Genomic DNA, 12,411 nt, shown 5'->3' with positions numbered 1-12,411 from the left:
TAGCTGTTATATTCATGTGTAATCATCATTCTTTTTAACTTCTCAATGAATATTATCAATAACTTCCTTCTTGATATTCTCTTAAACTTTTCATGACAGTGTGCTCTCCTGGTTCTCCTACCTGTCTGACCTCTCCTTCTCAGTCTCCTTTCCTAGATCTTCACCCAAATTATGTCTACTAATCTTAAAATGCTTCCCCAGGCTTTATCCTGAGTCTCCTTCTCCCTCTATCCTATTTCATTTAGTGATCTTATCAGCTCCCATGGATCAACTCTTTGTTGATTCTCAGATCTGTTTGTTCAGCTTTAATCTCTCTTCTGACTTTCAGCTTCATATCTCCAACTGCCTTTTGGGCATCTCAAATAAATTGTCTCATGAACATAAAAAATTCAATATGGCCAAAAGAGAATTCATCTTTCCCCCAAAATTCATCCCTTGTCCTAAATTCCTTTTCACCATTGAAAGTAAAACCATTTTCCCAGTCTCCCAGGTTCACAATCTAGATTTTATCATCCTCTCTTCACTGTTTCTTCTCTACCAATGTATGACCTGTTGCTGCCTTTCTAACATCTTTCATATATGCTTCCTTTTCCCTCAGACAGTGCCACCAATTTGGTACAGGTCATCATCACCTCATACCGGTACTGTTGCCATAGCCAGCTTGTTTGTTTCCCTGTCTCAAGCCTCTCCTTAAATCAGTCCATCCTTCATTCAGCTGTCAAATTAGTACAAGTCTGACAACCCTCCCCCCATTTAATCAATTCCAGTGCTTCCCTCTTACTTCCAGGAGCAAATATATACTCCTCTGTTTGGCTTTTAAGTTCATCCATAGCTCAATTCCTTCCTCCCTTTTTTGTCTCCACATCTTACTTACATCTTACATGCTCAACAAACTAGTGACACTGGCTTCTTGGCTATTTCTCCCACAAGGCATTCCCTCTCCTCACTGTAGGCATTTCACTGTCAGTACCACATTTGCCTTGCCCTCCTAGTTTCCCTGTCTTTCCATTTTAGCTAAAGACTTCTTCCTTCTCCAGGAAGCCTTTCATGTTCTTGCTTAATCCTAATGCCTTCCCTTTGAGATTTTCTCAAGTGTACAATGTATACATCTTATTTCTAAGCAGTTGCTTAAATATTGGCTCCCGCATAGACTGCAATTTCCTTAAAACCAGGGTCCGTATTTTTGAGTTGTCTTTGTATACCCGACGTTTAGCACAGTCCCTGGCACACAGTACACACTTATTAAATGCTTACTGATTTCACTTGACTTGAACAGACCCATCATGGTAGGCAAACACTACAACACATTTGTCTTTAAAGCTGGCACATATCCAGCCTACAAAACTCAGAGCACAGCTGCAAAGTTATGGAGTTGCATTCAGAATTTTGGCCCCTAGTCATTTTTATATAAAAATTGAGTTTAATATTTTTGCTCTATTTTTTAAACCTATTTTGTCACTTAGATACAGGGAAAACTCTAACAACGGTTGTTTCAAATGCTGTTCAATGCGTAGCCATTTTTATTAAAGAAGAAACAAAAAACTTTCCCTTGAAAATTTAGCTTGAAGTCAAATGTTTATTAACCTCCTTCTGAATCTGATTTATCTCAGTTAGGGAAGGGAATGGGAATAATGACAACGAATATTTAAGAGAAGTGAAACAAAGAATGAAAAATACATTAATTAACACTCATTGCATGTTAGACATTGTTTCAATCCCTGAAGGTACAAAGAAAAAAGTCAAAACAGTCGCCACTCTCAAGGAATTTGCATTCTAGTAGAAAAAAACCAACAACGTATATAGAGGAGTAGAGGGCAGCTAAGTGGTACCATGAAGAAAATATCAGGCCTGGAGTCAGGAAGATCTGAGCTCAAATCTAGCCTCAGCCACTTACTATTTGTGTGACCCTGGGCAAGTCACTTAACCCTGGTAACCTCAGTTTCTTCATCTATAAAATGAACTGGAGAAGGAAATAAATTGGAGGAGGGAAAAGAAAAGGACGCTGTGTCAGATTTCATATTGTTGGGTTCAACAATCACTGCAGATGGCAACTGCAGTCCTGAAATTAAAAGATGCTTGCTCATTAGAAGGATAACTATGGCAAAACTGAACAGCATACTGAAAAGGAGAGATATCGTCGTGTTTACAAATGTCCATGTAGTCAAAGTTATGTTGTTGTTTTTTTTTTCCAGTAGAAATGTATGGTTGAGGGAGATGGATCCAAAGGAAAGTTGAGCATGCAGAATTGATGCTTTCAAGTTGTGGTGCTGGAGAAGACTTTTAAGAGTCCCTTAGACAGCAAGGAAATCAAAGGAGTCAAAACTTATATTAATAAAGGCTTTTCATTGGAAGGTCAAATTCTGAAGCTGATGCTTAAGTACTCTGTTCACATAATGAGAATATGGAAGTCACTGGAATGTTGGGAAAGATTGAAGACAAAAGGAAATGAGATGGATAGGTAGTGTCATCAGAACAAGGAGCATGAACTTGGACAGACTTCAAGAGACAGCGGAGGACAGAAGGACCTGTTGTACTGTGTTCCATAGAATCATGATGAATCAGACATAACTGAGCAACTGAACGAAGCAGAATTGTGGACAGGAGCGGCATATTTTGAAAATCTGGAAGACACAGAGTTGATGATTAGAGTCATTCAGCAATTGATTGGCTTGACCTTTCCAGGAATGTTAGTATTGATTTGATGATGAGTCCCAGAGCTACTATGGTGATTTCTCATCAACCTGGAAATTAGGAAATCAGCAGCATTGTTTCTTCTTACCATGATCTTCTCTTGCACAGAAGAATCACTGGTATGGGAAAGTGTCTCAACCTCTAAGATCTAAGGATCTAGAGAAGACCTTTTCCTTTTTTTAATTTCATTTTTTTTTTATCCAAGATGAATAGATAATGATACTGGGAAGCTCTGAGGATTAGAGAAGAAAAATTTGGTACTCTCCCAGCCAGTGGCCTCACATATTTCATTGAAGTAGCAATTCATCACTTGCTATAAACTTTGAGAGAGTGGGGTAAGGTTGGAGAAACAAGGAAGGAAACAAATATTTATTAAATACTTATTATGTGCTCATTACTGTGGAAAGTGTTTGACAAATATTTCTCTTGATCCACACAACTACCCTGGGAAATAGTTTCAGAACTCAATCTACTCTGCCATCTAGTTGCCTCTAGTTGGATCCTTGGGGAGAGGGGAAAATCTATAAAAACCCCTGTTAAATACTGAATGCTACTAAATACTATGAAGCTACTGAATACTGGAGACACAACACTTCCAGTTCTAAAAAGACAGTATAAATCATGTTATGAAAATGGAAATAATTCCTCTCCTGAGCACCTTTACATTTGTGCATTATCAGAAGGGAGGAAAAATGTTTCAGACTAAAGCTCTGGTGTAGAAGCCACATGGTCCCTCATGTAGACAAAGATCTTGACCCAGAGAGCTTATCCTAGGGAATTCAAAGGATCATAAGATTCCTATTTCAAAGAGATGAGAAAAAATGAGGCCAAAAGTATGACTTTCAGGCAGTAAATAGCAAAGCCAAGGTTCAGATCCAGGTTCTTTGACTCTAAATATACTATTATTTTTGCTTTCTTATTTGACTGGGGTCAACAGAATGCTATAGCAATCTTTCATCCATTGATCTTAAAATATTTTTAAACTAACTTTGGTTTCTTATTGCTGAGGTGGTCATCATTAGAGTTGGAATTCTAATACAGAGTAGCCATATCGTTCTACTCCTTGGTCATAGATTATACCCTTAAATCCCTGCTTAACCATATGGTAAAGAAAAGCTAGTGCTCTCAAAGCCCTTTACACTGCAAAAGCGGAAACTAATTATAAATACTGCCAAGAAATAATATCTTCATCACTGAATTGAGGTAACAAGTTATATTCTGTTTTAGATAAAAAGAAGATAATCAAAGGTACCATTTTTAAAAAAAAGCTCTATACTTAGACGAGTCATGTAATGTTTCTAGAAATACTGAAACACATGATACTATATGAAATCAGGCAATTTTCTCAAAATAGGAAAAGTTCAATGAATAAACTGGATTGGATATTTCTCTATTCATTTTTCCATTTTCATCTTACCCTAATACATGAGTGGCACAATGACAATATAAAAAAGATTACTTTCATAGCAATAAAAATAACATGGTATTAAACAAATAGATAATAGAAGAATAAAATTAGTGGTCAAGTTAACAAAGGAAAGGATTATTTCCTTAATAGTTTGCATTTCTACCAATTATCTTGAGAGTTATCTTACTGACTCCATTATTTTGTTGTCACTCAAAAAAGCTAAGTGAAATTTGTATTCTACTTCAAATGACTTCATGAAGCTAAAAACAGATTTTTGGTTGATATGCTACATGAAGTTAATATTAAGGCTTTTTTTTCTTTCTAGATCAAAAAGTAACTGGTGAATACGACTTTATATAATTAATTCTACTCAATGCGAATTTATAATTTGTTTCTATTATTACATAATATAACCTGTTATTATTAAAATGAATTATCATTTCTACTTATTAAAATTTGAGAACGCCTTGTATCTTATAGTCCTCACGTATAGCTAGTGTATCAACTCTTAGTACACCAATATTTTCTTATTGTACAGGAAAAGGAAGAAGAGTAGGAAACAAACATTTATTAAGTGCCTACTATTTGCGAAGCACTTTGCTAAGCACTTTAAAAATACTGTTTCAATCTTCACAAAAGGCTTTGGGGACTGAATATTATTATCTCCATTTTAGAGTTGAGGAAACTAAGGTATACATGTTAAGTGACTTGCCCAGAGTCAAACAACTGTGTCTTGGAAAGTGTGTGTGTGTGTGTGTGTGTGTGTGTGTCTGTGTGTGTGTGTTTGTCCTTCATTGATGAAGAAGATCATGTCTTCAGAGAAGTAATGACATGACTCGCACTTGTCTTTGGTTTGAGTGAGGGAGGGCTGTGCAGGGTCATCAGTCCAGTGACCAGATATTCATCAGGATGACTGGAGATGACCCAGGATGAGGCAATTGGGGTTAAATGACTTGCCCAATATCACACAGCTAGTGAGTGTCAAGTGTCTGAGGTGAGATTTGAACTCAGGTCCTCCTGACTCCTGCGCTGGCGTTCTATCCACTGCACCCCCTAGCTGCCCCTCTTCGAAAGTATGGGGCAACAGAAAGAGTATCTGACTTAAATTCAGAAGACTAGAGTTAAATGTCCCACTTCAGTATATACTTCCTCTCTTACCTTAAATAAATCACTTCTCTCTGGCTCTAAGTTTTCTTATCTATAACATAAGGGAGTCATGCTAGTTCATGGCTAAAGTCTTTTTCACTCCATATCTTTCTGGGTCAATGTAAGTATGTTTTTTATGAATGATAACATACCTGGAGGCAATAAAAGAACTTTAAATTTTAATACAGAAAAATTTACTTGGTAAAATTCTCAGTTCTGCCATGTTTTGGATTACCAAAATTTTCCTCCTTGGTCAAGTAAAGCTAAATATGTATTATCATCCCCAGTTTGTATACTGCTACATTTTTGTACAATATGTCTCCTTTATGAATGTGATCTCATAAGCCTTTATAATGAGGGACGGGGAGGAAGCTGGACTCAAATTGGACCATAAAAATAATGATTCTTATTACATATATGTATTTATGTCAGTAATTTGTGTCATCTTTAAAATTTATATTTTTATGTAAAGTATAGTTAACTTTAAAAAATCAGTTAAATTTTAGTTTCCTTTGTTGCAGGAAATAAAAAATAATGTTCTTTATGGGAGCATTTCATAAATGTGTACCATAAAAAATAAGGTCTATAGGTACAAATTAATGAAATATATTTTGCACATGTATGGTGTTACAAGGTGGGTAACAGAATTGAGTCCACTGAGAAACCAAAGAATGTTTCTTAGATTCAAAGGTTAACAGTATTACACTAGTTTTAAGGTCCTAGACTAAATATGTTTCCATTTATGGGAATATTCTTGTATAAAATTTTCATTGTACAATTTCCCTTTTCCACAGAACACAGTGATTTCTGACAATATTTGCCACAAACATACCAGATTCTGGAGAATGAAGAATTAACAAGGTTTCAGCAGCAGATCCCCAGTAAGTATAAGGCTTTACACTTACATCAAATTTTGAGAAAGGATTTAGGCCCCTCAAGCAATATTTAGGTGTAGCAAGGTCCTTGGAACAAGAAAATAAGATACAATGAAAAAGTTAAAGATTGCCTAAATTAATAAAAAGAAAAACCTGTTGAAATGGCATGAAATGATCTCAATCACATATTAAGTTATTTATTTTATTCAATGCTAAAACAATAAACACATTTTTCTACTAGTGTGAACAGAACTACAGGAATGCACAATCATATTTTAGCACTTACTAAAACTCGAGAGGAACATGTATTTACAGTCTTTCATGTTATAGGAATTGAGTCAAGGACAACAAAATGGAAGAGAGGAATATAGTTTGTGCAAGGAACAGTTAGGGTGATTTCACTAAGGAATCCAATATATTTCTTCACAAAGAATATATTACTTTTTCAATAGAAATCTATTAATTGAAAGATACTTTTCTTTATGGGCAAAAGTGAATGAACCTCAGGGGAGTTATCAGCGTGGAAGTGGTGATTGGTCATAAACCTGACTTGTGTAAAAATCTATTAATGAAATAAAAGAAAAATATTTCTCCCCTCTTCTTAGGAAGGTGAAAGATTTTTCATTATTTTTCTTTGTATTCCCCACACAACACCTAGCTCAATTCTTGTATGTGATATATTCTCAATGTATTTTTATCAGATAAATTTGAGTCATGAAGGTTTTAAATTCATGTTTATAACAAAAAGAAGATATTTAAAGATATAGATGTATTGATCAAGAGCTATTTAAAAATAAATAAGAAGTTAAAGGATTCAAATAGTATTTAAGAGTAATGGAAAAATAAAAAAAGATGCTGAAAGACTAGATAGGAAAATAGTCAATATTGGAAAGACTTAGAGGATCTACAAATCGATTCAACTTTGTGAAAAATAAATTGTAATTATGTTAAAAATGGTGAAATTGTTCATCCTGTATCCCTTGACCGAGTAATCCCACTATTGACTCTACCACTCCAGGAATTCAAAGGTAGAAAGGATATATTTCTGTGTGTACACACATGAGTGAGTGCATATGTGTATCACACATAGGATCAGCTTTCATGTTAGCAAAAGTGAGTATTAATCTATTGGAGAATGGCTTAATGAAGTATGGAATAAAAACACTGGAATACTTTTGAACCATAATGAATGCCAGATAAGAAGTGGTAAGAGAAAAATGAAAAGACTTGTATGAATTGATGCAGAGTGAAATAAGCAGAACCAGGAGAGTAATATAATACGTGATAACTGTAATAACATAAATAAAAATAACACTAAAGGACAGTCAAACTCTGATTAAATGAAATGACAAATCATTTCCTTTGATGAGGCAACAAACCATACTTTTCTAAGAGGTATAAATTAATACTATGGGCTATTGCATCTGATGTCAGGTATGGTAACGGTACTGATTTGTTTTATTTAAATGATTTGATTTTCTTACAAAGAATGGTTTAAATCTTTAATTTGTAACTTAATAGTCAATAGCTGTATGGCATTGACTGTGCCTCAGTTTCTTCTTATATAAAATGAGACAATTGAAATAGATAACCTCTAAGCTTACCAGACTAAGATTTGTGATCATTGTGGCATATAATAAAAATAAGTATTCTTGTTCTTCAAAACACTGGGGCTTCTAATATTTATGTTCAGTCTTTATTTACAAAACTAAAACTCCAACATTCCTTTACAATATAACCTATTAGTACATTCATTTAATTACATGGTTGTCAACTCATATTTGAAAAAAATACTTAACATTATAATTTACAGTCTGAGATAAATATAGTTGTTCAATGTGGTATACCCAAACAGGTATAAGCCTTTCTCTCAACACCAGTACAAATGAATTGAGTATATAAATGACTTCCTCACAGCTCCAAGCTACCCATTAAGCCCTCACTGCTACTCCCCTTCTCACACTTTTCAACCCAGTCAAACTGGCTTATGGGTTATCTCTCACACATGAAATTGGTGTTCCACATGCCCCATGTTTAAGAGCTCCATCTCTTAAAATAGATTCCTTTAAAAGTCACATCATGCGTCACCTTCTATATGAAACCTTATTATCACAGTTACTAGATCTTCCCCTAAATATACTTTGCATTTAGTTTTGTGTATAATTAAATATATTTGCATAGGTATGTGTTATCATCTGAATGGAATACAAGCTTCTTGAGAGCAGGCACTTTCATCATTGTGTTTGTGTCCCCATCAACTAATAGCAAACTAGACACATAATAGGTTCTTAATAAACACATATTGATTAAAAATCTGGAAAATGACTATAAGATTAGAGAAGGGTAAATGTGGTCCTGATTTTTTTTTAAAGGAAGAAACCATGAAAATGACAGGCCAGTGAGCTTGACTTTGGTTTCTGAGAAAATTCTTGAATCATTAAAGAAATGGTCGGTGAACAACTAAAAAGAAAATAATTTATTAGTAAGATCCTATATGCTTCATCAAGAACAAGTTATGCTAAAGTAATCTCATTTCCTTTTTTCACAGGATTATTAATCTAATAGATCAGAAGAATGCTAAGGATATCATTAATCTAGATGTTAGCAAAGCTTTTGATAAAGTATTTCGTACTTCCCTTGTAAAAATATGGAAAGATACGAATCAGTTCATAATGCAAGCAGATGAATTCAAAACTGATTGATTGGATTCAAAGAGCACTTGTTAATGGTTCAGTATCTAAATGACAGGAGGACTGCAGTGGAGTACTTTAAGAGATCTCTTCTTCACCCTATGCTATTTAACATTTTTATCACCAATATAAAGACATAGATGATATTCTCATCAAATTTTTAGATTACACAAGCTTGGAAGGAACAGCTAATATTCTAGATATCTGAATCAGAAACCAAAAACCAAAAAAGATCTTGACATTCTAGTTGATCGGGCTGATTCTAATAGAATGAATTTAAATATGGATAAATGTAAAGTCTTGTATTTTGATAAAAATAATTAGCTCCATGAATACAAGATGGGGTATGTGACAAATAGACAATGTGGAGGCAAAATTAAGAATTACATATATCTAGAGATCTCATTGTTTGGAGATGCCTCCTGATGCATGGTGGAGTCTCTAGTATCGACTTCAGTACTACTGATTAAGATTAAAACAGCTCTGAGGTACTCACACTTCTCAGATTAGTGAAGATGACAAAAACGGAAAATGACAAACGCTGGAGGGGATGTAGGAAAACCAGTACACTAATGCACAGTTGGTATAGTGGTGAACTAGCCCAAATATTCTGAAAAACAATTTGGGACAATGCCCCAAAGGTTATTAAACTAAGTGTAGTCTTTGATTCAGCAATTTGCTACTATTACCATACTCCCTAAGGAGATCAAAGAAAGTGGGAAAGAACTCATATTTTCAAAAAGCATTTATAATAGCTTTTTTTTTTTTGCAATGGGAAAAAATTGGAAACCGAGGTGATGCTGATCAACTGGGGAATGACTGAACAAGTTGTATTATATTAATGAGATGGAGAAAGGGATGGTTTCAGCAAAATCTGATGATTTGTATGAACTGATTCACATTCAAAGTAAGTAGAACCAGGAGAACAAATAAGGAGAAGAAATATTATAAAGATTATAATCTTTGAAAGATGTAATACTGTTCAACAGTAATACTAATGATGCTGCAAAAGATTTGAGTAGAGCTGTAATACTGATCTACATAATAACCAACCACAATTTCAAAGGACTCATGATAAAACATCTATCCAGTTCCAGATAGAGAACTGATTAACTCAGATCACAGATTAAAGCTTATATATATTTTTCTCTTTTCCTTTGACATTGTTTATGGGAATTTATTATCTATATCTACGTATATTTGTAATTGTTTTTATTTTTCTTGACTTCTAAATGGGTGGGGAAGGGAACAGGGAGAAAGGGGGTAATTTGAAACTGAAAGTCAAATGAAATTGAATTAAGTAATACAAAAGAAGATGGCTCCTAATAAAAAAATGGTTCAAGACTCCTTTATTTTGTCAGAAGACATGGATTTAAAGTTATTTGAACAATGCAGAAGCAAGGTGAAATGTAAAATTCTTAATTAGCAGTCTTGCAAACTGATTTATTTTCCAATGAGTTTTAAAAGTTAGCCTCTCAAGAAATTATCATTATATTAACAAATTAAGTTGCTCAATTCTGTTTTAGTGTTTTGTTTTATTTTGTTTTGTGGCTCAGTATTTCTCTTATGATAGGAACAAACGCCTACTTTCCACCCAATACTTGATTTTCCTTATACATTAAATACCTTCTTACTCCTATTTTAAGAAAGGTGATAAACTTGAACACAAATCTGATCTTCAAAAATGTGTCTTTAGGGAATGGGGTGAGTGGCTAATCAGCTATATTGTATTAGACATGAGAGCCTCAGCCACTTCTCAATAGAGTCTCTCCAAAGTTTGAACCCAGTCTGGGCTACCTGTATCAAAAGAAGAGGGAAAGGAGTAGGGCAAGCCAAGATGATGAAGGAAATTGAGAATTTAGGGTGAGCTCTCTCAACTTCTTAACACTTTTAAAAGGTCCTAAATCAAATTCTAAACAGGATACCCTTACCCACCACCACCAGAAAAAGTCACAGTATTTCATTTTTTCCAGTTTAGGACAGCTTAAGAGGACTGAAAGAGAAGTCTGCCTGTGGACATTGAAGTGGAAGCTGGCTACAATGCATATGGAAGAAGCAGTACCAGCTGTGGAGTCTAGAGCCAGTACAGTAATAATGAAGCCTCCAAGTAATAATGAAGCCTCCAAAAGCAGCAAGGAAATTAAAATCTTGGTCAGAAAGATGTTGCAGAGAACCCTGTGCTAGCACTGGGTGAAGGACCAGGTGCCATTTAGCAGCTCCTTTTGCTCATTTCTTCTTTCTGGAAGCAACTCCAGGGCACAGAGAAACGGTGACAATTTGTGGTCATAAGGGATCAGAAACCTTATTTGGTTACGGAGCACAGCACAGGTGAGATGAATAGTGACCAGAATTCTTCCTGGATAATATCACCTTGGAAGCACCAAAAACCTATAGACCCCCAGATCGGGCCACAAAAGCTCAAATTAGCCATTCTTTCAAACCCCTCAGAGATGAGCAGAGTTCAAATCTCAAAGAAAAGCTAAAGTCAAGAAATAAACTGGGACAATAAGCAAACAACTACAACACAATATGATCATAAAAATTTTGTGTGGAGACAGGCACACGCAAGGTAAACTTAGAAGAAAATGAATTGCAAACATCTGCAAGTAAAGCCTCAAAAAATGCAGATTAGACATAAGTCCAATAAGAATGCCTAGAAGAGGTTAAAAAAAGAAATTTAAAAAGATTAAAAATCAAATAGGAGAAAGAAAAATTAAGAAAAGAAATGAGAGTAATATAAGAAAACAATGAAAAGAGAATTAACAGCTTGATAAAACCAGTACATAACCTCACTGAAGAAAATCAATTCTCATAAATTACAATTTGTCAAGCAGAAGCTAATGTTTCATGAGATCTCAAGAAATAATTAAACTAAGTCAAAAGACTGAGAAAATAGTAGAAAATGTAATATATCTCATTGGAAAATAGTTGACCTAGAAAATAGATAAAAGAGAGATAAGAATTATAGGACTCCCTGAAACCCAAGATAATAAAAAAAACCTACGTATCATATTTTAAGAAATTATAAAGGAAAACTGCCTAAATATCATAGAACCAGAGGTCAAAGTAAAAATTGAATGAATTTGTTGATTGCTTCTATTCTCTTTAGTCACATTGGTTTTCTATATTTCCATATGTGAATGGATCTATGACATCATCAGTGTGGATATTTTACGAGTTTCGCTATTTCATAGGGATCAACAAGAGCCCTTTCTATTGGTAATGAGCCTTTGCCTACTTCAGCTTCAACAGTCGGGACTCTACTCAAATCCTTTGCAACATAGTCATACCTGTCAGAGGAAATACTCTGCTAACAAAGGTTATCTTCACGAAAACACGATCTTTTCCATAAGATGAAGAACTGTCGAGAAAGACTCAAATGTGTGTACATATATACATATATGTATATATACATGTATATGTGTGTGTGTGTGCTTATGTATGTATGAAAAATACCTCCCCCCCAAAAAAAATCATTGGTTGCCATGTCTGTTCCCTTGGTCATGTAATTTATTTAGTGGCTGAACTTAAACAATAATATCAGTGGCAAGCCTTCCAGTTTAACATGTTTTCCCCCACAATACCACAGAGCTTTAAAAAA

At 34.5% G+C, this 12,411-nt stretch overlaps 1 protein-coding gene across 1 annotated transcript in view; it reads right to left on the bottom strand.

Annotated features, from left to right (window-relative positions):
- Nucleotides 1–6,083: 6,083 nt before the first annotated feature.
- The window catches only part of LOC140511128 (proto-oncogene tyrosine-protein kinase ROS-like), a 31,925-nt gene continuing 25,597 nt past the window's right edge, over nucleotides 6,084–12,411 (bottom strand). The window contains exon 7 of the mRNA XM_072620117.1: nucleotides 6,084–6,207. Within this exon, the coding sequence (XP_072476218.1) occupies nucleotides 6,191–6,207 (17 nt within the window). The 3' untranslated portion in view covers nucleotides 6,084–6,190. The remainder of the gene's footprint in view (nucleotides 6,208–12,411) is intronic.

This window comes from Notamacropus eugenii, chromosome 6 (genome assembly GCF_028372415.1).
Source record: "Notamacropus eugenii isolate mMacEug1 chromosome 6, mMacEug1.pri_v2, whole genome shotgun sequence".
NCBI classification, from domain to species: domain Eukaryota; kingdom Metazoa; phylum Chordata; class Mammalia; order Diprotodontia; family Macropodidae; genus Notamacropus; species Notamacropus eugenii.
Note: the sequence above shows the minus strand (reverse complement) of the source record. Positions and strands in the feature narration are given on the sequence as shown.